Raw genomic sequence first — 26455 nt, 5'->3', positions numbered from 1 at the left:
CAAGACCTAACCCAGAGATGCAGACAGTTGGGACTCTGCCCTTTGAAGATCTAGAAGTGGACTTTACTGAAGTCAAGTGGTATAGGGGCTGTTAGTGTTTACTTGTGGCAGTCTGCACCTACTAGGGATGGGCTGAAGCCACCCCACACGCACTGGACAGACATGAGAAGTGTCCAAGGCCCTACTAAGAGACATAATCCCGAGATACGGGCTGCCTCGGTCCTTAGGGTCTGACAATGGGCCAGCTTTTGCGTCTGAGATAATGCAAACTTTATCCAGGACACTGGGTATCGAATGGAAGGGTCACACCACTTACAGGTCACAGAGCTCAGGGAAAGTTGAACGCATGAATGACACCCTCAAGACTACATTAGCTAAACACTGTCAGGAGACTCATTTATCTTGGGTTGACATGTCACCGCTAGCCTTAGTCCGAGCCAGATGTATCTTGCAGTCCTCAGACAATTATCTTCTTGAGATCTTATATGGGAAAATGCCCCCAGGGATAGGAAAACTCAAAGGAAACCCCCAACAACCAGCTGGCCTGGAGATGTACTGACACTTCCAGGCTCTGGGAAAAGTCTTCCACCGTACAGCCCAAGAAACCTTAGAAAGGACACCCATTTCTTTGGGCAATTGGATTCATCCCTATCAGCCCAAAGATGAGCTATGGGTTAAAGACTGGAAAAAGAACCACTTCCACAAGTTCAGACAGGCCCTCTCACTGTCGTCCTGGCAACACCTACTGCTGTTAAAGTTATAGACTTCATGCCTTGGATCCACCCCCAGAGTCAAGAAGGCAGTGGCTTCCTGTGACGAGGACATCTGGAAAGCAATTCAGGACTCTGAAAATCCCCTCAAGGTCTGGTTCCAAATACAGTGGCCCTCACCCACAAAGGGCGCTCGCTGAGCTCTGCTCTAGTCACTTCAGAAGCTGACTAATCAATGCAGAGCAGAAGTTTGAGGATTGTTCCAGCCACACTCCGACAGCTGACTGGTCATTCCCTGGCGGAAGACTGAGGATCTGGCTATCAAAATATCAATGGATTTTCATTGTCAACCTTGGTCTGTATCCCTGGTTGGAGTTATTGCTGTGTTCTTTGCTCCAGGACTAGCTTTGGTCGCACTCCAGGACTGGGATTTGGGTCCAAAGCTGCAGTTAGCTGTCTGTTACCTCACTGTAGCGGGAAGCCTCAGAGATCATGTCTCTTATGATCAATTCGCCCTACTAACTAAATCGCTCACAGTATAGCTGACCCCCTTTATGATAGGCTCAGTTGCTATAGCCATGACAGCCCAAAGACGGGGAGAAAACCTTTTGCTAGTGTTCAGTTATCTGTTATGTGCAGGTTGCTTTGCAATCTTTTCTGTCGCTTGCTGTAACAGATGGTGCCGTTCCTTACCCATCACGCACCGGTCAACATTACAGTCAACCCTTGGAAAACTGTGTCCTTAATCATCAGCGTGAACAACGTGTAGATAGCCAATCCTATAGGCTGGTCACCTACTGCCTTAACCATGTGACGTATATCCAGAGGCCTGGGCACCGAAAATGTTCTCCATTCATGCCCCCCGCTGCTGCTACCTTTCCCCCACCAGGTGGTCCAAGCCCCAGCGGTATCCTGATGCCATGCCATTGTCATCATGCCCCTGTGCCTCCGTTTACCCCCAAACAGCACACAGATGCAATAAAAGAGAACAGGTGTCTGTCTACAAATAAATGGAAAAACCTACTGGACAGGAACAATAATGCAGACAGACACAATCATGGAGCAACTTTGCCCTGAACACTCAGACTCTGTCCTTTGGCAGTATGACTCAGGTTACAGAGTTAACTCCCCTTTAAACTCTCATCTGTACCAGGTTCTCAGTGCAACCCATCGCCTTCTTAAAGACACCATCCCCCAGCTGGTCAGGGACTGCCGGCTTTGCTTATCCTAAGGAGTGCCACGGCACTTAGGTACACCAGTACCACTGAATAATGCAACAGCCATGGGACCTCCTATATATTCACCCTTACAAGGGCCAGTCTTAAGGACAACTGAGCTAACTCAGAAGGCTCCAGAATGCTTTACAAATAATGCAGGAACTGAACCTGTAGACAAATCAGCCAGGGACCAATGTAATCAAACTTTAAAAGGTGAGTGGCCCACTCATCCTCCCACAAACACGATATGCTGCAGGGCCATCCAGTTTATGCCTCTACTAGTTGGTCTGGAAATTACTCCTGGAATAGGTATGGGAATAGGAGGAATTGTTTCATCAACCTCCTCCTACCATACACTATCCAGGGACTTCACAGACAACACTGAGAGAGCAGCCAAATCTTTAGTGGCTTTACAGGACCGAACAGATTCCCTGGCTAAGGTGGCTTTACAGAATAGGAGAGGACTAGACTTACTGACAGCTGAAAAGGGAGGCCTCTGCCTCTTCTTGAACAAAGACTGCTGCTTTTATGTAAACCAATCAGGAATAGTCAGGGACATGGCCTAATATCTAAGGGAATGAATGATGAAAAAGAGAGAGGAACTAGCAAATTCCTGGGGTCACTGGAACCACACATGGAGCTGGACATCGTGGGTCCGCCCTTAAGCCAGTCCTCTCTTCACGTTCTTTGTGCCGCTCTTGTTTGGTCCTTGTATTCTCAGTGCTATTACCCAGTTCATAACCTCTCGAACCGAATCCATAGTTACAATGGTAATCGCTCAATATACCCCCTAAACAAAGGGGAGCTTTGAATACCCTACCGAAACACGAGATGATGCTTTCTACAGGGAATGACAGAAGCATCAAGAGGGGGGAATGCAGAGGATAAGGTAAAGTTTTACATAACCCCCTGCTCCTTCTGCCTCTGTAATTCAGCTTGCTCCTTGCAAAGTCTGGATCACGCAGGTCACACCGTCTCAGAAAGTGGGGACTCACAATACTAGGAACTGGAGCTTATCTCACTCACCTTTGTCCTGCTCTTTGGAATCTCCCAGCCCCTGCAAACCCACAGAGTCATTCCTGTACGTGTTTAAAAACTCGGTAACCCCTTTTTTGGGGATCCCAGCTTAGAGTGCCAACTCCTCTAGGCCTGCCAGCATAGTAAACCTGACTTCTCCAACTCTCTGAGTGTGGTGCTTGGTTTCTCAAGCACTGGTTTCTGCAACAAAGCTCAGAGAGGGGAACTCAGCAGCCTGAGGTCACAGAACTGAGCCCAGCCTTGGATTGTTGGATATCAGTGCTATTCCACTTTGCCCTTTCCCCTCTGGGTAATCTGGCTCTGAATCTTACTGAACCACAAGCTGAACCCTTGCAGGCCATGGTCCTAGCCTTGGGGCAGCTTCAACATGCACAGGTCTTGTGACCAAGGCAACCTAAGTATTCTCATCTGTAAAGTGGACCTGTAGTGACCAGGGACTGGGAGGTGTGCTGACCTAGGGAGGGAGAAGCACACAGCCCAGGAGGGTCCAATCCTGTCCTGTCTCTGAGAGGCATTGTGTTACCTCGGAGACGGCCCAGCGGAGCTGCTGGAGCTGCTGCAGGCCCCAGGCCGGGTCCAGGAACCGGTGGGGAGCCAACAGCACGTAGCGTGTGAACATGGACTCCCCAGCGTACAGCAAACTGCTGGCTCGCCTTGCCAGCCCCTTGAGACCACTTCGGGAGGCGTAGAATCCGGTCCAAGCATGAAATATTTCTAGAAGCAAAAGGTCAGTAGTGGGTGTGAGGTCCTGCCCATGGAGGCCCCTGAGCCTCATCTGGGAAATGCTGAGGAAGATGAGGTCAGAGATAGATCTGCCTGGGTCCCCAGGGACACAGCCTAGGTCAGGGGGGGTGATCTCAGGGCTCCTGTCCCAGCCAGATCAGCAATGGTACAAGATTCCTGGATGGCTGGGCAGCTGGCAGGGACAGGCTGGGCTGGGGCAGGCCTGGAGAGGCCCGAGTGCTGAAGCACTGTGATGACAACAAGAATTCAGTGTGCACCTGAACCCTCAGTAGGGCCTGTGGGGAAAGGCCCTGAGTACCTCAGGGGAGGAGGGAGAGGGATGACGGCGAGGGCTGAGGGACCCAGGGGGAAGTGCTGGAGTGCTGGCAGCCCCTGTGTGCCTCTGGAGAAAAAGTGGGTCCCGGAAGGCATGCATTTCAGCAGTTCTCTCTGGATGCTCAGCAGGGAAGGATGGCAGCGGTGTGGGAGCTGTGAGAGCCCCGGAGCCACGGTCCTGACCCTGGACTAAGAGTGTGAGGCTGGTGGAATGGGCAAGAGTCTGAGCACCTTGGGGCTGGGATGTGTCTCAGCAGGTGGTTCAGGGTTCCCGAATGTTCACTCCTCCTGCCTCCTCCCCAGGCTGGGTTGTGCCTCCATTCTCTGTTCTTCCCTCAGAGGACCTTGGCTGGACAAGGAAGGGAAGCCAGGAGGACCTGGGAAAGGCTACAGTCTGAGGGGGGAGACACAGGGACCCTCCACAGCTCCTCCCGGAAGCTGAGCACACAGGTCAGGCACTGGCTCACCACAGCCTCAGCTCTAAGCAGGGACCCAACTAGACAAAGCTACCAAGATAACCCTGTGCTCAGATCAGGACCAAGTCTCCTCCTTGAACTTTAGTCTCTGATTAAATGGTGCCTCTCTAGAGGGAGGCTAAGTAGCCACACCCACCTCGCTTTTCACTGGACCTTTCAGCATACACTCCTTCCTGCCTCCTGGTAACCACGCCCACATCCTCTATCCCCTCCCACCTCAAGTGTGACCACGCCCACACGGCAGTGTCACACCCACCTCAATTGGGACACCGCCCACATTCTGGTAGCCCCTCTCATCTACTCTAGGAGCCAGCCCTCCCCCAATCTGATGAGGTCCCAAGGGAAGTGTCCTGAGAGATATGTAGCTCCCCTTTCTCACCACTCAGGCAGAAGACCAAGGCCGGAGAGGCACTGCAAATCCAGATCTGGGGCAGTCAGGGTGGCACCCAGCCCAGAACCAGCCCTGCAGCTGGGGGCCCATCCTGTTGTCTCTTCGGAAGGAAAGGAAATGAGAAGGGAAGTGGTTGTATTTGAACTGCCATGTGGGATTCCCTCCAGTCCTCTGAGAACCCATGTCATGGATGACAAAACCAAGCCTCAGAGCGGTGACGTCATTTACCCAAAGCCACCCAGCCCGTGGGGGCAGGAGCTGTGATCTCAACCCAGGTGAGCATCTGAGTCACCGCCTGGGGCCAGCCCTGCTGAGACACTGTGCCTGCTGAATGGTGAGGGCGGGCAGGGCACAGGCCCTGGAGAGGCGCAGCTCAGGCACCCTGGTCCCCTGGAAGATGCTCAGCCAGTGGATGCTGCTGTGAGCCTGTGTCTCCTAACTGTCCATGGAGACAGACACTCACCTCACCTCTCCCTTCTAAAACGACCTGTCCTGCTGAGTGATCCCACCATGGACCTACAGCTGGGCAAACCTGCCTGGGAAGTAGGACCTGATCAGGGTCCCTGGGCAATCCTGGCTCATGGGGTCCTGGCCACAGTCTCCTCCCACGACCATACCCCTTAGCTCCTCTTTTTTTTTGGAAAAGGGGAGCAGGACAACAAGGATCCTTCAAGGATTCTGGCATTGTATGCAGTAAGAGTTTCAGATACTCAATAATTTAGCCAACGCCATCCCCCGCGGATGCCCTGAGCAAAGGCTGGACTGGGGTGTGGAGGGCGTTCTGCCTCCCCAGCTGTCAGTGGGAAGCTGTGTGTGCATAATTCCTGTCTGGCTTGCAGATAGCGGGGCTGGACCTTCTAAGGGGGTCCGCTTGGAGGTGGGTGGGGCTGGACCTGGAAGAGACGCTGATGCTGGGCTTCCTTCAGGGCAATCAGGCCCCGGGCTAGCTTCCTCAACACGGAGTGCCCACAGCATATCCAGGATGGAGCCTGGCCTCCCAGGATGGAGATGCTGCTGTCAGTGTTAAAAGCTGCATCTGCTGAGCCCTGGCTCTGGCCCAGGCACTAGGCTAAGGGCTCTCCTCATCTCACTTCATTCTCACACTGGATGAGCTAACCAAGATGAACATCCCCCCTCTCCTGACACAGAGTGGTTCCACAGTGCACACAACCCAGCACAAGGCTCACTCCATGACCTTTCACTCTGAGCCTTGCTGGCCGCAGCCAAACCTGTCCTGGCCTCCAGGACACAGGCTTGTGGGAGACGTGGGCATTATTGTGCCCACTAATGACTCTGTGGCAATAGGTGAAAAGTGGGACCCTGAGGGGAAGAGGAGACACCCGATCTAGACTTAAGGTCAGGAAAGGCTTCCTGGAGGAGGTGACATGCATGCATGCATGCTCAGTCCTGTCCAACTCTGCGACCCCACGGACTGTAGCCCGCCTCTGTCCATGGGATTTCCCAGGCAAGAATCCTGGAGTGGGTTGCCATTTCCTCCTCTGAGGGATCTTCCTTACCCAGGGATGCAACCTGCATCTCCTGTGTCTCCTGCATTGGCAGGTGGGTTCTTTACCACAAGCACCACCTGGGGATCAGAGGAGGTGACATTACAGGACAACTGGGACTTTGCAGGAAGAGGAGGTGGGCACGGGGCAGTCCTTCCGGCAGCACTGCAATAAAAGGCAGAGACGGGACCTGCTGCATGTGGACAGCGTGAGAGGCTCCGGGAGCTAGGAAGCGGGCAGAGTGTGGAGGGGGTCAGGAAGGAGGGTCAGGGCCTGTACCTCCCCCAGGGCCCCTAGCAGGCTCCAAGCAGAAGCCTGAGCAGGCACTGAGTTGGGGGCCCCTTTCCTCCCTGACACCGAATCCCTCCCTGCTCCGCAACCAGCGGCTCCTACCTGAGGAATAAGGCAGGAAGTCTTGGTGGTCTCGGACCTTCCAGGAGAGCCGGTGTGCATGCACAGCCCGGAAGTAGTTGCCGAGCGAGGCATACTTCATCCGGATGCCGTGCTTGTCTGTGAACTTGTTGACCTCCTCCATTACACGGTCCATGTTGGTGAATTGCAGTGAGGCGTTGAAGAACTGCCTGTCACATCCCTGCAGGCCCGGGGACAGAAGCAACGTCCTGTCCTTCTGGGTGCAGAGCCCAGCCTGCACGGGGAGAGCCCCTCTTACTCCCATGACCGCCCACACTCCCCACGGCGGGCACGGATCCCGGGCCCTGTGCGGGCTGTGTCTGCCTCTTTGCCATGCTGAGGGTGATTCCCCAGCACTGGTTTGTCTTACAGCTGCAGGTTTGTACCCTTTCACAACATTCCCCCAATTCTGCACACTCTCCAGGGCCGCTTTTGGCTGCCCAAATCTGATCTCTTTCTGTATGAGACTGATTTTGTAAAATTCCACGTAAGTGAGATGATTTAGGTTTTGGTTTTCTGTGTCTGCCAGATTCCGTTTCCTGACAATTTCTTAAATCCCAGCACTGCTCTTAGGTATCAATAACCTTGATTATGATGAGATACTAAACAAGAATAAAAAACAGAATGGCTTGCTTGAATTTACTGACCTTAATCCCGTCCTCAGAAAGATGTCAAAGTAGAAAAACAGATAAATTCCTGGAAACACATAACCTGCCCAGTCTGAATTATGTGTAAATAGAAAGCCTGAACAAATGGATACTAGAACCAAACTGAACCAGGATCCAAATACTTCTCAAGAAAGCAAAGATCAACATTCAGCAGTGATGTCTATCGAATGTTGAAGAATTTATACAAATCCTTGTTCAATCAGTTCAATCACTCGGTTGTGTCCAACTTTTTGAGACCCCATGGACTGCAGCACACGAGGCTTCCCTGCCCATCACCAACTCCCAGAGTTTACTCAAACTCATGCCATCGAGTTGGTGATGCCATTCAACCATCTCCTCCTCTGTCATCCCCTTCTCCTCCTGCCTTCAAATTTTCCCAGCATGAAGGTCTTTTCCAATGAGTCAGGTCTTCGCATCAGGTGGCCAAAGTGTTGGAGTTTTAGCTTCAGGATCAGCCCTTCCAATGAATATTCAGGACTGATTTCCTTTACTATTGACTGGTTTGATCTCCTTGCAGTCCAAGGGAATCTCAAAAGTTGTCTCCAACACCACAGTTCAAAAGCATCAGTTCTTCGGTGCTCAGCCTTCTTTATGGTACAACTCTCATATCCATACATGACTACTGGAAAAACCATAGCTTCGACTAGATGAACCTTTGTTGGCAAAGGAATGTCTCTGCTTTTTAATATGCTTTCTAAGTTGGTGATAACTTTTCTCCCAAGAATCAAGCATCTTTTATTTTCATGGCTGCAGTCACCATCTGCAGTGATTTTGGAGCCCAATACAGTAAAGTCTTTCAGTGTTTCCATTGTTTCCCATCTCTTTGCCATGAAGTGATGGGACCAGATGCCATGATCTTAGTGTTTTGAATGTTGAGTTTTAAGCCAGCTTTTTCACTCTCCTCTTTCAGTTTCATCAAGAGGCTCCTCAATTCCTCACTTCTTCCATAAGGGTGGTGCCATCTGCATATCTGAAATTACTGATATTTCCCCCAGCAATCTTGATTCCAGCTTGTGCTTCATCCAGTCTGGCATTCTGCATGATGTACTCTTTATATAAGTTAAATGAGCAAGGTGGCAATATACAGCCTTGATTTACTCCTTTCCAAATTTGGAACCAGTCCATTGTTCCATGTCCAGTTCTAAATGTTGCTCTTGACCTGCATACACATTTCTCAGGAGGCAGGTAAGCGGGTCTGGTATTACCATCAAGGATTCAGGAATACAGATCCTTGTTAGTCTCTTTTACAAACTAGAAGGGGACTGAAAGTTTTCAACATAATTTTACAACTCCAAGACTACCCTGACACCAAACCAGGCAAAGAAGCCTCAAGAAAAGAAAATTATAGCTGAATATATCCTAGGAACATAGATGCAAAAATCCTCAACAATATAATAACAAACAAAATCAACAATACTTGAAGACAATATTGCATCATCATAAAGCAGAACGCAAGGGATTTATTCCAGGAATGCAAGGATCAGTCAACATCCTCAAATCAACCAATGAAAAAATGTGAGATAAAAATTATATGATCATCTCAACAGATGCAGAAAAGGCATAAGACAAAATTCAAATTCCATTTGTGATAAAAATTCTCCTCAAAGTGGGTGTGGATGAAAATTACAACATAGTAGAGGCCATACATGACAAGCTGACAGCTAACACCAACTCAAGGAAGAAAAGGTAAAACTATTCCTGGGAGATCAGGAAAAAGATGAGGATGATCCCACTCACCACTTATTTAATGTGGTATTATAAATCAGAGCTGCAGCAATTAGTAGTGAAAAAGCATGGAAATCAGAACAGAAGAAATAAAATTCTCACTAATAGCTGCTGTAATGATGTCATAAAAATAGTGACTACAGAAAACCCTAGAGACAAATCTTAAAAATTTTTTTAATATCAATGTATTTATTTTAATTGGAGGCTAATTACTTTACAATATTGTATTGGTTTTGCCATACATTGACATGAATCCACCACAGGTGTACACGTGTTCCCCATCCTGAACCTCCCTCCCACCTCCCTTCCCATGCCATCCCTCTGGGTCATCCCAGTGCACCAGCCCTGAGGATTCTGTATCATGCATCGAACCTGGACTGGCAATTCATTTCACATATGATAATATACTGGTTTCAATGCCATTGTCCCATATCATCCCACCCTTGCTCTCTCCCATAGAGTCCAAAAAACTGTTCTATACATCTGTCTCTTTTGTTGTCTCACATATAGGGTCATCATGGCCATATTTCTAAATTCCATATATATGTGTTAGTATGCAGTATTGGTGTTTTTCTTTCTGGCTTACTTCACTCTGTATAATAGGCTCCAGTTTCATCCACCTCATTAGAACTGATTCAAATGCATTCTTTTTAATAGCTGAGTAATATTCCATTGTATATATGTACCACAGCTTTCTTATCCATTCATATGCCGATGGACATCTAGGTTGCTTCCATGTCTTGGCTATTGTAAACAGTGCTGCGATGAACACTGGGGTACACGTGTCCCTTTCAATTATGGTTTCCTTGGTGTGTATGCCCAGTACTGGGATTGCTGGGTCATATGGCAGTTCTTGGAGAAGGAAATGGAAACCCACTCTAGTGTTCTTGCCTGGAGAATCCCAGGGACAGAGGAGCCTGGTAGGAGGCCGTCTATGGGGTCGCAGAGAGTCGGACATGACTGAAGCGACTTAGCAGCAGCAGCAGCAGCATGGCAGTTCTATTTCCAGCTTTTAAGGAGTCTCCACACTGTTGTCCATAGTGGCCGTGCTGGTCTTAAATGAATAACAGCAGTAAAGTTGCAGGATAAAATATCAACAGACACAATCACCTGCTGATTAGTGTTTCCACATGCTAACAACAAACCATCAGAAAGAGAAATGAAGGAAACAGTCCTCTTGATAGTTACATGAAAAAGGTAAAATGCTTGGGGCTGGTGCACTGGCACGACCCAGAGGGATGGTACGGGGAGGGAGGAGGCAGGAGGGTTCAGGTTGGGGAACACGTGTATACCTGTGGCGGATTCATGTTGATGTATGGCAAAACCAATACAATACTGTAAAGTTAAAAAATAAAAAAAAAAAATTAAAGAAAGGTAAAATGCCTAAGAATACATTTCACGGAGCAGGTGACAGCCCTGCACACTGAAAACTAGATGACACTGTGATGATCAAAATGGAGGAAGACACAAGTTAAGTGGGAAAATATTCTGAGCTCATGACTGCAAGAGGAGGGCTGCGTTTTCCAAAGCAATCTAAAGATTCAAGGCAAAACCTTTTAAAATTCCAATGACGTTTTTCACACAAATAGAACAACCAATCCTAAAATTTATGGGAACCACAAAGACCATGAGTGGTCAGAGCAATCTTTAGTAAGAACAAAACTAGAAGCATCGTACACCCTGATTTCAGAGTTCACTGCAAAGTCATAGCAATCTAAATAGTAGACAATAAAAGATACAGATAGATCAATGGGATAGAATAGAGAGCTCAGGAACAAAGCCATGTGTGTATGGTAATTACACTAAAGCAAAGGGCAAGAATATAAACTGGGAAAGGACGTCTTCTACCAGAAATGGTCTTATGAAAACTGCACATCCTCAGGTGTAGAATGAGGTTGGACCACTGCCTGACACTGTACTCAAACAGTAAGTCAAGCTAATTGAAGACTTGGTTGTAACTCCTGGAACTATAAGGGCTTCCAGAAGAAAACATACACTGTAAATTCCTCATCAATCTTGATGATGAGTTTTTGGATTTGACATCACATGGAAAAGGAACACAGAGAATAATAAGACTACATCAAACTAAAAGCTTCTGCACAGCAAAGAAACTTCATAAATAAAGACAGCCTATGAAATGGACTTCCCTGGTGGCTCAGATGGTAAAGCGTCTGCCTACAATGCAGGAGACCCGGGTTCGATCCCTGGGTTGGCAAGATCCCCTGGAGAAGGGAATGGCAATCCACTCTAGTACTATTGCCTGGAAAATCCCATGGACAGAGGAGTCTGGTAGGCTACAGTCCATGGGGTCACAAAGAGTCGGACACGACTGAGCGACTTCACTTTCACTTCCATGAAATGAAACATTTGCAAGTCGTAAATCCGGAAAGGCATAATACACAATATATAAAAAGAACACATATAGATCAGTAGTAATGATGAAAACGATCCAGGTAAAAAATAGGCAGAGGTCCTGAATAGATATTTGTCTGAGAAGACATGAAGATGCCAACAGACACAGGAAAAGATGCTGAACAAATCGAAACCACACAGAGGTACCACCTCACACCTGTTACGACGGCTATTGTCTAAGTGAAAAGAAACATCAAATGTACATCAGGATAAGGAGAAATGTAAACATTCACGCACTTTTGATTTAAAAGTAAATTGTTCCAGCAATTATGGAAAGCAGTGTGGAGGTTCCTCGAAAAACGAGTGATAGAGCTGCCACATGATTCAGTCTCCCCGCTTCTCTGTATTTATTCAAAGAGAACAAAAACACTAACTTGGAAGGACTTCTGCAACCCTGTGTTCACTGCAGCTGTATTTATAATCGGCAAGAAATATGGAATCAACCTACATGTGCATCAGTGGACGACGAGATCAAGAAAATGTTATATATGTACTCGGTATTATTCACCATAAAAAGAGGAAATCCTGCCGTTTGCAAGAGCATGGATGAAACTTCAGGGCACTATGCTCAGGAAACCAGTCAGACAGAGAAAGATGAAATACTATATGGTCTCAGGTATACGTGAATGAAAGGAAAACAGAAAGTATGTGGAAAATAACTTCATGTATGGAGAGAACATATGGGTAGATCCAAAGACAGGGGCTGCAGGGTAGGCTAAATGCTTGACAGAGGTCAGAAGTTATGTTTCCATCTGAAAAACACGTCATGAGGACGTAACGTGCAGCATGCTGAGTGCAGGAGCGTGCACACGTGCGTTCTCGCTCGGGAGCTTTTCTGACGGCTCTGAGCACAAATTCCACTTTCTTAGCTGCCCTGCTAAGCACCTATGTGGCCTCAGGAAGATTCCCTAACCTCTCTGGCTCTCAGTCCCTTATGAGTAGACAGGACACCATAGGGCCTGCCCCTATGCCCAGTGGGCAGAGGAAATGGAGGATACACATGCATCCCATAGAACGGGGTGCTCCCTACAGTTTAGCAGTGATGACATAACATCAGGCACTGTCCCCTGGGGTGTCTTTCCCACTTGACCTCAGATCCAGCCTATGGAGCAGGTCCTGTCATCATCCCCATTTCACAGATGAGGAAAGTGAGGCTCAGAGTGTTCCCAGTCCCACAGCCCCTGAGTAGGAAGCCAGGATTCAGGCCGAAGCCTCTGCTCCCAGCATTGAGAAGGAGAAAGGAGGGGAGAGCTGGGGAGAGGCTGGAGCCTGCGTCGGGCAGGGGCTGCATTGGAGGCAGAGGTTGTTGGGGTGATCCAGGGTGGGGTGAGGAGCTGGTAGACTGGGTGAGGACTCGGGGTGCAGGGAAGGAGGACTGAGCCGGAGCTGGGATGGCCCACTGTCTGGATGGACACTGGCCTGATTAGAACAGGACACACCATCCTGGGGTGGACCCGGCTGCTGGGGTGGGACACATGAGAGCAGCCCTTGTGCAAAGTTGAGCGATCAGGGCCAGGGACCCCCACTTACCCAGGGCCAGAGGATGTGTGGTGTCCGGAACCAGGTGGCTCGAGCCAACACGTTGTTCACCAGGAGATTGGTAAAGCTTGGGATGGTGTCCTCAGTGACAGGGATTTCCATGAAGGGGTACAGGCCATTCTTGGGTGGACCTGGGAAGACTGGGTCGCCATCCCAGTAAAATCCCTCACTGAGAGAGAGACAAGTGTTAGGGACCAGCCCTGAGAAGGGCAGCAGCCCGAGACCTAGGAGGTCGGGAGGACTCAGCAAGGCCAGAGCAACTATGCCTGCAGATCTGGCTTGGGGCCTCTGTCTCCCATCAGAGGATAGAGGGCGGTGGTGGGCAGATGAGAGCTGAGTGGACAGAAGGCGTCACCTTTCAGCCCTGCAGGACCTTGGGCACGTGACCCTACAAGCCCATATTTTTTCAGCTGTTCCGTGGAGCCCACAACCTCTGGGCCCCACTTCCTTCACGTGGATCAGGAGCAATTCATGCGATCACTCATTCTTTAGGTCATCCTTGTGCCCTTCAGTTCTGATTCCAAGAACCCCGAGCAGGGCTGGGACCAGAATGAGGCAACTGAGATACTTGCCTTCACACAAAACTGCGCACTTGTAAAAATCTCAGTAACAATTTAATGAGATTTTCACACTTTTCAAATAAAAAAAAAAAAAGCAAAAAACATCGTGATGAACAGAATCACAAAATTCTATATAAAGACAGAGCAGTATTACAAAATCCTCAGACCCAGGGAGACTGAGGACACGGAGGCCTTGGTGCTGCCTTCTGAGCCCAGTGCAGCTGCCCTACAGCTGCTACTGCGCATGTCCAGGCCTCAGTTGTTCTTTCTGTAAGATGGGTGCTCAGTGCGTGTCCTCAGGGCCGGCCATGAGGGGCGTGCCTGAGGTGGTCCAGGGAGGGAGCTGGGACGGGGGCTGGCCCGAGGCAGGTGCTCACGAGCAGTAGCCAAACTGGTCCAGGACGTGTGTGAAGATTTCCTGCTGTGCCGACAGGGATCTGGACCCTCGCCACACGAACTGCAGCTGCTGCAAACCCAGAGGGAAGGGAGTGAGGGCACAGGGGCGACACGGCTGCCGGCTCCCCGCCAGGCCCCGCCTGAGTCTCCTCGCCGCCCCCACTGCTCTCAGGGGTTCAGGTCAAGATCCTCCTCTGCTGCCCCCTCCTCAAGATTCGCCCTGACCTCCCAAAGCCACAGGAGGCGGGGGAATCGGCCCTCCAGATGGTGCCTGTCTGCACCTTCATCTGACCCTCCTCAGGGCAGGACTCTCTGTCAGGACCTGCCAGCCAGGCTGTCTCTAACTCGGCTTGAATGCCTGCAGACACCGGGAGCTCGTCACTATTACTAAAGGTACAGCAGCTTTTTTCAGTTCTGATGGTGAGAAAGTGGATGAGTAGATGCGGCTCACCACTCACCCGGTTATCCTGCATGGCCTCCTTCAGGTTGTAGTCGATCCTAGAGATGACGTGGGCATTGAAGCCCGCCAGGGCAAAGAGGGTGGGGGTCGTGGAGGATGCACCAAACGGGTCCACCTGCCAGGAGAACTGTGGCCGGACCCCAAATGTTTCATAGAGAAAGCCGTGTCCTTCTGCAAAGAGACAGCCAGGCGGTTGGACTTGGGGTGGGCTCTGAGAACTCAGGGACCAGTGGGAGCAGCAGAGGAGGTGCAGGAAGCAGAGGAGACCAAGGAGGAGCAGCTGGAGAAGAGGCGGAAGACTTGGGGATGGGGGGTCTGAGACGGGGGTTCAGCAATCTGTGAAGGGCACACCCTGTCCCCATATCATCTGCCTGAGGAGGGCAGGTCTGATGTCCCCTAATTCCACACTCAGAGTCCTCACTTCAGTCAGGGAATATTGACCCAGACCCAAGGGACGACTTAGCACTGGTCCCACAGGTCATGGAAAGATCACCCACCTCTGCCTGATTCTTGTTTCTCCACCTCTGTGGGAACTAGAAGTGGGCATGCAAATAGTTATAGCTGAAAAGATGTATGGGCTTAACTGGCTTGAGTTGCAGGGCAAGAATTCACACATTTTCTATTTTAAGAAGATTCAGCAAGCAATGTCCCCTTGTACCCCTTTTCTTTCCTGATGACTGGAGCTGTAGCAGCCATTCTGTGATCATGTGGGAGAGGATATGAGAATATGAGAAACATCAGTGGGCTGCAGAATCCGTCCCTAAATCCTCCCCCTTCTTTGTAAGGAAGCAGTAAATATCTTAATGACAGCTCAGTGTACCTCAGGTTTTTTCAACACTGTTAGAAAATCTTCCTGAGGTCCAGATGAACAGGTGATTAATGCATAAAACAATTAATCTTTGCCCAACATATACTCTCCCCTCTGCCTTTTAGGAACAGAACCACACAGCCCCTCCTAATTAGGACAGGGTAATAGACTCCCGGCAGGAGCCTGCATTCCCCTGCCTCCTGAGGATGACAGACCACGTGATGAGGTTCTGAACAGTGGATGTGCCCAGAAGTGATGAAGGTAGTTCAGGGTCACCTTTTCGAGGATGCACTGCCCTCTTCCCTTCATTCCCCTCCCCTTCCCAACTGAGATGATATTTCAGGGGGGTGAGGCACCTTCAGCCATGCAAGGAAGACAGGGACACCCTGTGGGGTGGCAGAGCAAAACACACCAGCTACTGGAAGCCTCATTACTCTGTGGAGCAGTGACCCCTGATGGCCCAGAACAGCCCTCAGTGTAGACTCCATGCCCCACCCCCTCGCTGAGAGAAGTAACCTTCCCTCTTGCTTGAGTCACTGTCACTCAGTCACCTTCTTGCAGCTGAACCAGCGTCCTAATGAGCACAAAGACCAGGTCAAGACCTCCCTGCCCAGTAATGGAGGGCGGGGCAAGAGTGCAGGGGCCAAGGTGCCTGAGAGGCCAAGGGGACACTGGAATTGTGGTCTCCCCTCAGCTGGAGAGACCTGCTTCCTTCCTCCTCAGGAGAATGTTAAGCAGTTTTTAACTCTGCTGAGGAGGAGTCAGAGAGAAGCAGGGAGGTGGAACAGAGGGGCACCCAGGAGACAGGGGATTACTGGTATTGGGAGGGGGAGGGGGTGGGCACAGGCCGAGAGCTGGGGCAGGAATAACCAGGACAGCAGGGTCCTCTCAGGACTGTCCCAGGCGTGTCCTTCCCTCTTGGGGACATTTGCTTCTGTCACTGCAGTTATGGGAGCCCCAGCCCCCATGTGACCTGAGCTGGGCTCCCTCCCAGAGGATGGGGTCACTGGGGGCACCCTTTTGTGTCCCACCTCTCTTCCAGGCCTCTGCTGAGAATCCCAGCTGAGAAGTGTCACCTCAGGGAGAGGATGAGCTCGCATCCCCAGGGCCTGATGCCCACACTCAGCTCGTCCTGTCCTCTGAGCTGCTGGGAAAACCGCCATTCCCCCATTGAGATATTCTATCTAAAACTAAGTCTCGAGAGTGTTTATCAAGACCTAGGAGAATGAAAACACAATGACTCAAAACCTATGGGATGCAGTAAAAGCAGTGCTAAAAGGGAGGTTTATACCAATACAAGCCTACCTCAAGAAACAAGAGAACCATCAAATACACAATCTAACTTTGCACTAAAGCAACAGAAAAGAAGAACAAAACCCCCCAAAGTTAGTAGAAGGAAAGAAATCATAGACATCAGAGCAGATAAATGAAAAAAAAAAAAATGAAATAGACAATAGGAAAGATCAATACAACAAAAATCTGATTCTTGGAGAAGCTAAACAAAATTGATAAATCATTAGCCAGACTTATCAAAAATAATAGAAAGATTCAAATCAATAAAATTGAAAATGAAAAATAAGTTATATCGGACAACACAGAAATACAAAAGATCATAAGAGACTACTATGAGGAAATATATGCCAATAAAATGGATAACATGGAAGAAATGTACACATTCTTAGAAAAATACTCCTTTCCAAAACTGAACCAGAAAGAAATAGAAAATATGAACAGGCCAGTCACAAGCACAGATTCCCAAAACTGTATTCACAAAATTTTCCAACAGAGAAACACCCAGGGCAAGAGAACTTCACAGGCGAATTCTGTCAAAAGTTTTGAAAACAGCTGTTACCTATCCTGCTCAAACTCTTCCAGAAAATTGCACAGGAAAAAATCATCCCAGTTCATTATACATGGCCACCATCACCCGGATAACAAAACCAGACAAAGATGGCACAAAAAAGAAACTTACATGCCAATATCACTGGTGAAAATAGATGTAAAAATACTCAACAAAATTCTAGCCAACTGAATCGAACAACACATTAAAAAGATCATACTTCATGATGAAGTAGACTTTATCTCAGGGGTGCAAGGATTCTCCAATATACAGAATATCACCATCACACAAGAGACAAATCAATCAATATGACATGCCATCTTAACAAAATGAAAGATAAAAGCCACGTGGTCATCTCAGTAGATTAAGAGAAAGCTTTTGACAAAATTCTACACTTATTTATTATAACTCTTCAGACAGTAGACATACAAGGAGCACACCTAACACAATAAAGGACTTACACGACAAAGCCAGAGCAAGCACTGTTCTCAACAGTGAGAAACGGAAAGCATTTCCTCTAAGATGAGGAATAAGACAAGGGAGAAGGCAATGGCAAGCCACTCCAGTACTCTTGCATAGAAAATCCCATGGATGGAGGAGTCTGGTGGGCTGCATTCCATGGGGTCTCTACTAGTCAGTCGCGACTGAGCGACTTCACTTTCACTTTTCACTTTCACCCAATGGAGAAGGAAATGGAAACCCACTCCAGTGTTCTTGCCTGGAGAATCCCAGGGACGGGGGAGCCTGGTGGGCTGCTGTTTATGGGGTCGCACAGAGTCGGACACGACTGAAGCGACTCAGCAGCAGCAGCCCACTCTTGCCACTATTATTCAACATAGTTTGGGAAGTCTTAGCTACAGCAATCAGAGAAGAAGAAAAAAAAAGAATCCAGACAGGAAAAGAAGTAAAATTCTCACAGTTTGCTGATAACACGATAATATACAGAGAAAACTCTAAAGATGCCACCAGAAAATTACTAGAGGGAATCAGTGAATATAGTAAAGCTCAGTTCAGTTCAGTTCAGTCGTTCAATTGTGTCTGACTCTTTGCAACCCCATGAATCGCAGCACACCAGGCCTCCCTGTCCATCAACTCCCAGAGTTCACCCAGACTCACGTCCATCGAGTCAGTGATGCCATCCAGCCATCTCATCCTCTGTCATCCCCTTCTCCTCCTGCCCACAATCCCTCCCAGCATCAGAGTCTTTTCCAATGAGTCAACTCTTCGCATGAGGTGGCCAAAGTACTGGAGTTTCAGCTTTAGTATCATTCCTTCCAAAAAACACCCAGGGCTGATCTCCTTTAGAATGGACTGGTTGGATCTCCTTGCAGTCCAAGGGACTCTCAAGAGTCTTCTCCAACACCACAGTTCAAAAGCATTAATTCTTTGGTGCTCAGCTTTCTTCACAGTCCAACTCTCACATCCATACATGACCACTGGAAAAACCATAGCCTTGACTAGACAGACCTTTGTTGGCAAAGTAATGTCTCTGCTTTTGAATATGCTATCTAGGTTGGTCATAACTTTCCTTCCAAGGAGTAAGTGTCTTTTAATTGCATGGCTGCAGTCACCATCTGCAGTGATTTTGGAGCCCCAATAAGCAGGGTGACAGTATACACCCTTGATGTACTATTTTTCCTATTTGGAACCAGTCTGTTGTTCCATGTCCAGTTCTAACTCTTGCTTCCTGACCTGCATATAGGTTTCTCAAGAGGCACATCAGGTGGTCTGGTATTCCCATCTCTTTCAGAATTTTCCACAGTTTCTTGTGATCCACATAGTCAAAGGCTTTGGCATAGTCAATAAAGCAGAAATAGATGTTTTTCTGGAACTCTCTTGCTTTTTCCATAATCCAGCGGATGTTGGCAATTTGATCTCTGGTTCCTCTGCCTTAAAACCAGCTTGAACATCTGGAAGTTCACAGTTCATGTATTGCTGAATCCTGGCTTGGAGAATCTTGAGCATTACTTTACTAGCGTGTGAGATGAGTGCAATTGTATGGTAGTTTAAACATTCTTTGGCATTGCCTTTCTTTGGGATTGGAATGAAAACTGACCTTTCCCAGTCCTGTGGCCACTGCTGAGTTTTCCAAATTTGCTGGCATATTGAGTGCAGCACTTTGACAGCATCATCTTTTAGGATTTGGAATAGCTCAACTGGAATTCCATCACCTCCACTAGCTTTGTTCATAGTGATGCTTTCTAAGGCCCACTTGACTTCACATTCCAGGATGTCTGGCTCTAGGTCAGTGATCACACCATCGTGATTATCTTGGTCATGAAGATCTTTTTTGTACAGTTCTTCTGTGTGTTCTTGCCACCTCTGCTTAATATCTTCTGCTTCTGTTAGGTCCATGCCATTTCTGTCCTTTATCGAGCCCATCTTTGCATGAAATGTTCCCTTGGTATCTCTAATTTTCTTGAAGAGATCTCTAGTCTTTCCCATTCTGTTGTTTTCTTCTATTTCTTTGCATTGATCACTGAAGAAGGCTTTCTTACCTCTTCTTGCTATTCTTTGGAACTCTGCATTCAGATACTTATATCTTTCCTTTTCTCCTTTGCTTTTCACTTCTCTTCTTTTCACAGCTATTTGTAAGGCCTCCCCAGACAGCCATTTTGCTTTTTTTGCATTTCTTTTCCATGGGGATGGTCTTGATCCCTGTCTCCTGTATAGTGTCATGAACCTCAGTCCATAGTTCATCAGGCACTCTGTCTATCAGATCTAGTCCCTTAAATCTATTTCTCAGTTCCACTGTATAATCATAAGGGATTTGATTTAGGTCATACCTGAATGATCTAGTGGTTTTCCCTACTTTATTCAATTTAAGTCTGAATTTGGCAATAAGGAGCTCATGATCTGAGCCACAGTCAGCTCCTGGTCTTGTTTTTGCTGACTGTATAGAGCTTCTCCATCTTTGGCTACAAAGAATATAATCAATCTGATTTTGGTGTTGCCAAATTTGCCTGTTACTCCAGGTGTTTCTTGACTTCCTACTTTTGCATTCCAGTCCCCTATAATGAAAAGGACATCTTTTTTGGGTGTTAGTTCTAAAAGGTCTTGTAGGTCTTCATAGAACCGTTCAACTTCAGCTTCTTCAGCGTTACTGGTTGGGGCATACACTTGGATTACTGTGATATTGAATGGTTTGCCTTGGAAATGAACAAAGATCATTCTGTCATTTTTGAGATTGCATCCAAGTACTGCATTTCAGACTATTTTTGACCATGGTGGCTTCTCCATTTCTTCTAAGGGATTCCTGCCCGCAGTAGTAGATGTAATGGTCATCTGAGTTAAATTCACCCATTTCAGTCCATTTTAGTTCGCTGATTCCTAGAATGTCGACGTTCACTCTTGCCATCTCCTGTTTGACCACTTCAAATTTGCCTTGATTCATGGACCTGACATTCCAGGTTCCTATGCAATATTGCTCTTTACGGCATTGGACCTTGCTTCTATCACCAGTCACATCCACGGCTGGGTATTGTTTTTGCTTTGGCTCTATTCCTTCATTCTTTCTGGAGTTGTTTCTCCACTGATCTCCAGTAGCATATTGGCCACCTAGTGATTGGGGAGTTCCTCTTTCAGTATCCCATCCTTTTGCCTTTTCATACTGTTCATAGTAAAGTTACAGGATATAAAAGTAATAAACTGAAATCCCTTGCACTCCTATACCCTAATAATGAAAGGCACATTGTACTCCTAATGTTCACTGTAGGATGATTTGCAATAGCTAGGATATGGAAGCAGCCTAGATATCTGTTGACATGGATAAAGAAGTTGTGATACATATATGCAATGGAATATTACTCAGCCATAAAAAGGAACACATTTGGAGGAAAGGAAACCCCAATGCCATTGTGATGTCCTACACACAGTGCCTCTTTAGTGGAGTGAGAATGGGTAGAGCTCAGCACACACTGCAGTCAATCCTGGCTCATCCACTGACTCTTTGTCCTTCTTGTATTCTCTATTCTGCTTGTATTCTCTATTCTATACTCTATTCTGCAAAGGAGCCTGAGAGCCATGATGCCCCTGCACACCCTGCCTTTACTGGTGAGTGAGGTGATATGTTATGACCAACCTAGATAGCATATTCAAAAGCAGAGACATTACTTTGCCAACAAAGGTCCATCTAGTCAAGGCTATGGTTTTTCCAGTGGTCATGTGTGGATGTGAGAGTTGGACTGTAAAGAAGGCTGAGCACCGAAGAACTGATGCTTTTGCACTGTGGTGTTGGAGAAGACTCTTGAGAGTCCCTTGGATTGCAAGGAGATCCAACCAGTCCATTCTGAAGATCAGCCCTGGGATTTCTTTGGAGGGAATGATGCTAAAGCTGAAACTCCAGTACTTTGGCCACCTCATGCGAAGAGTTGACTCATTGGAAAAGACTCTGATGCTGGGAGGGATTGTGGGCAGGAGGAGAAGGGGATGACAGAGGATGAGGTGGCTGGATGGCATCACTGACTCGATGGAGGTGAGTGTGAGTGAACTCTGGGAGTTGGTGACGGACAGGGAGGCCTGGCGTGCTGCGATTCATGGGGTCGCAAAGAGTCGGACACGACTGAGCGACTGAACTGAACTGAGGTGATATGTGTAGAGAACACTTGTTAAATGGAGAGGAATGTGCCCACTAGTTGCCATGTGAGTGGTGGTGCAGGGGATGGTGGTGATAATGGTGGTGCTGATGGTGGTGATAATGGTGGTGCTGATGGTGGTGCTGATGGTGGTGATGATGGCGGTGCTGATGGTGGTGATAATGGTGGTGCTGATGGTGGTGATAATGGTGGTGATAATGGTGGTGCTGATGGTGGTGCTGATGGTGGTGATGATGGCGGTGCTGATGGTGGTGATAATGGTGGTGCTGACGGTCGCAGTGACACTGGTGTTGGAGGTGGTGCAGGTGTGGATGGTGATGGTGGTGGGAATGGTTGTGATGGTGATCGTGTTGAAGGTGCTGGTGTTAGAAGTGATACAATGATGTGCTGAGCTGTTAGTGGTGGTGATGGTGCTGGTGCTGGTGGGTGAGGTGATGGCAGAGATGGCATCTGGCCTTTACTGATCATTTACTAGGGACCCACACACTGTACACTATGTGCTCTGTTGGAATTATCCCAATTTAATCCCGATAACCTGATGCTGGGAGGGATTGAGGGCAGGAAGAGAAGGGGACGACAGAGGATGAGATGGTTGGATGGCATCACCGACTCAGTGGACATGGGTTTGGGTGGACTCCGGGAGTTGGTGATGGACAGGGAGGCCTGGTGTGCTGTGGTTCATGGGGTCACAAAGAGTCGGACATGACTGAGCAACTGAACTGAACTGAAAGGAATCTCCATAACACCACTTTGAGGTAGACCTTCCATCACTACTGAGCACTTTCACAGAGGAGGGAACCGAGCCCTAATGAGGCTGCATCACATGCCAGGGTCACAGAGTTGGGAGTTAGCAGAGTCAGGAGTCAGCCAGGCTGGCTTGTCTAGAATCCACACCCTCATCCCCTGCACTCAGGCACAGACATGGACATGGTGCCAGCAGTCACAGTGCTGACTGGTCACAGTCTCCTGCTGAGAGGGGAAGATGGAGCCTAGGACCAGGGCTCAGACACCCAGTCCCAGCCCCACAGGAGGCCACAGGGACCCTGATCTGGGGAAGGGTAATCAAACCTGTGAGCTGGAGGATCTGGTCATCAAAGTGGGTCACGGCCTCGTCATGCATGACCTGGCCTCCGAGGACAAATTCCAGGCGACCTGTGGCCACAAGCTGGCGGACCTTGGGATAGTGGGCAGAGAGAAAAGGCCAGGTTACACCTTTCAGGCTGAGCCAGTTGTAGTTTCTGGGCACATGCCTATAACATCTCATGGTCCTTCCTTCAAACTCTGCAGCCTCATTTATTCTGCAAAAGCAGAACACTGTCTGTCCTGGTCAGCACTGCATCCAGCTCCGAGAACAGCACCTGTCCCTGGCTTCTGCTTCGTCAGGCATATACACAGATACATATGTTCACAGCTTTCGCTTTTGAATGATGCCAAGATTATGGAAAACTTGCAGGAACTGTACCAAAAAACTCCCACAAATCCTTCTCCAGATTATCTCATTGCTAATATTTTTTACCTCTTTCTGTTAACACTCTCCCATGTCATTACACACAGTATGATTTTTCTAAACCATTTGAAAGTACAAGTTATCAACTCTATGCCTTTATCTGAATAGTTTAGGTCATTTTTGAAAGAAAAAGATAATTACAACTGCTATATAATGATCAAAACTCAGGCTATTTCACATTAATAACGTGTGCATGCATTCATGTTTAGTTTCTCAGTAATGTCCAACTCTTTGCGACTCCATGGGCTGTGCCCCACTGGGCTCCTCTGTCCATGGGATTCTCCAGCAAGAATACTGGAGTTTATCCTCTAATTTCCAACACTTTCTGAGTATTTCTGTTTCATAATTTTTATGGTTTCAGGCCGGTACGTTTGTAGAATGCTCTTCCAATTGCATTTGTCACATGTCTGTCTAACAGATATTTTAGAACACAGGAATGAAGGAAATTTCCTGGGGCTTCAGTGTGTAGGATGCACTTTCAGTGCTGAGGATGTGACTCTGATCCCTTCTTGGGCTTCCCTGGTGTCTCAGATGGTGGGGAATCTGCCTACAGTGCAGGAGACTCAGGTTTGATCCCTGTGTTGGGAAGATGCCCTGGAGAAGTGAATGGCTATCCACTCCAATATTCTTATTGGAAAATTCCATGTAGAGAGAAGACTGGCAGGATGCAGTCCATGGGATTGGAAGGAGTTGGACACGACTGAGTTACTTTCCTTTTTACTTTAACTAGGGAGCTAACAACCCACAGACCTCATGGTGCAAACAATAAAGTATATCCATGAAAGAAGGGAAGAATGGAAGCATGAATACAGTCAGAGACCGTGCCACTGAGCACACCATGCTCTTGGTAGACTGGCTTGGATCTGATCTGAAAGTACTGTCTTTGCAGATCGTTCATTGAGAAATGTGGAACGACACCTACTGTGTACTGTTTCAAATGCGCACCTGCTTCATGTTGGGCCCCATCCAGGAACTGGGATTCAGCCCAAACAAATCACAGAAAATTGCTAGTTTCCAGGGACATATTATTGAATTTCCTGTCTAGGTCTTAGCCAGCACACCTAACTGTGAGAGTAAGGGTAAGAGTAAGTGATTTGGCTCTGGGCGTGTCCGTGTAAAGAAGGAAAAACTGCCCAGTGGACACCAGAGAGCAAGGCTCTGATTCACAATACTGACCCAGAATCCATCTGTCAGGTATAAGCTGTGTGACCTTGAGCCAGATGCCTGCCCTCTCTGAACCTGGACCAGCTCTGTGCAGTAGGATAAGGGTCCTCACCGTGCAGGCTGTGGGGAGGAGTCAGTAGAGTAACCTGTACAAACCTAAGCCCAGCACCTGGCCCGCGGCAGAGCCCATCAGATGGGAGGCTCGTTCTCTCGGCTCCACAGGCTGCAGGGTCACATCCCCTCTGTGGATCTGGTGGACACCGGCTTCACCGTCTGAGCTCTTTGCCTTGAGCAGGTGGCTGAGCCTCTGACTTCCACCGTCAGCGACTGCTCTGAGGGCAGGTGATGCCTGGAGGGGACCACGCCCCAAGCACCCTAGGTGCTTACATCCTGGGCACATTCTGGGCACAGCCTCTCTGAAGAGGGAGGTCACTCCTGCTTCCAGATGTGGGACCTGCAGCTGCAGAGCCAGCCCCAACTGTGACCATATGGGGATCGGGGGAGGACCTGGCCCCAGGCTGCCCCTCCAAGGAGCAGGGCCTCTGACCCTCTGTGACACGGAGTTAATCAGCCCTGGAGGCTAATCCACAGGGACTCCTGCACCCCTGTCTGGTCCTGGACTCTGGTGCCCATGAGGGCCACACAGATCCACAAATGAAGTCAGAAGGTGTGGACACAGGTCACCCCAGAGTGCGCAGTGTCAGAGGTGACCCCATTCACACCAGCTGAGTGCCTGGCTGGGCTGCCAGAGCCGCAATTATTCAGGAGAAACCAGAAAGGCAGGATCAAACACGAACCTGTCCCCTGGGTATGGGGCTGACCGCAAACCTGTACTAAATGGGCCCTGGGCACAGCCTCGCCGGGTTGTGGCCTCCTGGTTTATGCAGCCCTGCCCTGGCCTCATGGAGCACAACCCAGGAGCTTCCTGAAGGGTCGTCCCTGGGACCCTGAGGGCATCTGCTCTCATCTTCCTGGTGAGGACCCCCTGAGGGCAGCATTACCTGGCCTTTCTGCTTGTCCGAGGCGACGCCATCCCACCACAGCCGGAAATATTCCTGTTCCACAGCAATGAACCTGCGCTTCTTCTCAAGGGTTAGTTCCTCCACCACGGAGTTGTAGACGTTGGCGACATAAGCCTGCATGTTCTCCTGGGGTGGGGAGGGGGAGAGACCATCACTCCAGACCCGTGGGGGAAACCAGAGGGCATGGACCAGGGACCAACGAGGAACGTCCAGGGAGATACAGTGTCCGGGGGCCACTGGCGCTCCCCACAAGCCTGTCCAGGCCCTGCAGTTGGGTCCCCCTCCTCCTCAAACAAGGGAGCCTGGTATCCACTCTGTGATGGACACACGGTGACCCCTGCACTGAGAGAAGGACCCGGGCAGACAACCTTTGATGGGAGCCTTCCCCTGAGGAGAGTCATGAGGAGACAGACACTCTACGTGACAGAGGATCGTGCCAGTCCAGCCAAGTCCACGGGCCAGCCCAGAGGGGCGTGCTGACCACTCCTGCCTTGGAGGACAGACCAGTCGACAACGGGGCCCTGGGAGTGAGATCCAGGGACCCTGATGGGCCTTCTTGGGATGAAATGATGGGGAAGTGTGTGTCAAGAGCTGAGGCTGAGAGGAGCTGACAGCTCGAGCATCTCTCTGGATCTATCTCCCACTGCACACTGAGGCTGGGAGTCCCCAGAATGGAGCTCTGTCTGCTCCCATCTGGGTCAGGCTGCTCACTGTGGTTCCCAGAGATGCTGATAAAGGAATGCAAGGAGCCTTGGGCAGGGGGTGAGCGGGCAAGGCAGCGATGTATGCTGACTTGGGCAGCACCCCACCCCAGGCCTCAGTGTCCCATCTCTAAACTGGGGGTGACAAGCATGCTTCCCCACACATCAGCAGTTCCACATGCAGGTGGAACCACCCACAGAGGCTGCCCAGTGACCTGAGACCAGACTCAACCCTCAGCCTCAGGGCCTCT

The 26455-nt window shown here is 48.9% G+C and overlaps 1 protein-coding gene across 3 annotated transcripts in view; it reads right to left on the bottom strand.

The window, feature by feature from the left end:
• The window catches only part of LOC528518 (epididymis-specific alpha-mannosidase-like), a 52818-nt gene that overhangs the window by 25518 nt on the left and 845 nt on the right, over positions 1–26455 (bottom strand). For all 3 annotated transcript variants that reach the window (XM_024993663.2, XM_024993662.2, XM_024993664.2), the window contains exons 2-8: positions 25483–25629; positions 22879–22984; positions 14566–14738; positions 14089–14177; positions 13143–13320; positions 6790–6988; positions 3489–3679 (exon numbers count right to left, since the gene is read on the bottom strand). In XM_024993663.2, coding sequence (XP_024849431.1) covers positions 3489–3679; positions 6790–6988; positions 13143–13320; positions 14089–14177; positions 14566–14738; positions 22879–22984; positions 25483–25629 — 1083 coding nt within the window. The remainder of the gene's footprint in view (positions 1–3488; positions 3680–6789; positions 6989–13142; positions 13321–14088; positions 14178–14565; positions 14739–22878; positions 22985–25482; positions 25630–26455) is intronic.

This window comes from Bos taurus, chromosome 6 (assembly GCF_002263795.3).
Source record: "Bos taurus isolate L1 Dominette 01449 registration number 42190680 breed Hereford chromosome 6, ARS-UCD2.0, whole genome shotgun sequence".
In the NCBI taxonomy this organism is placed as follows: Eukaryota; Metazoa; Chordata; class Mammalia; order Artiodactyla; family Bovidae; genus Bos; species Bos taurus.
This window is presented reverse-complemented; position numbering and strand designations above follow the sequence as displayed.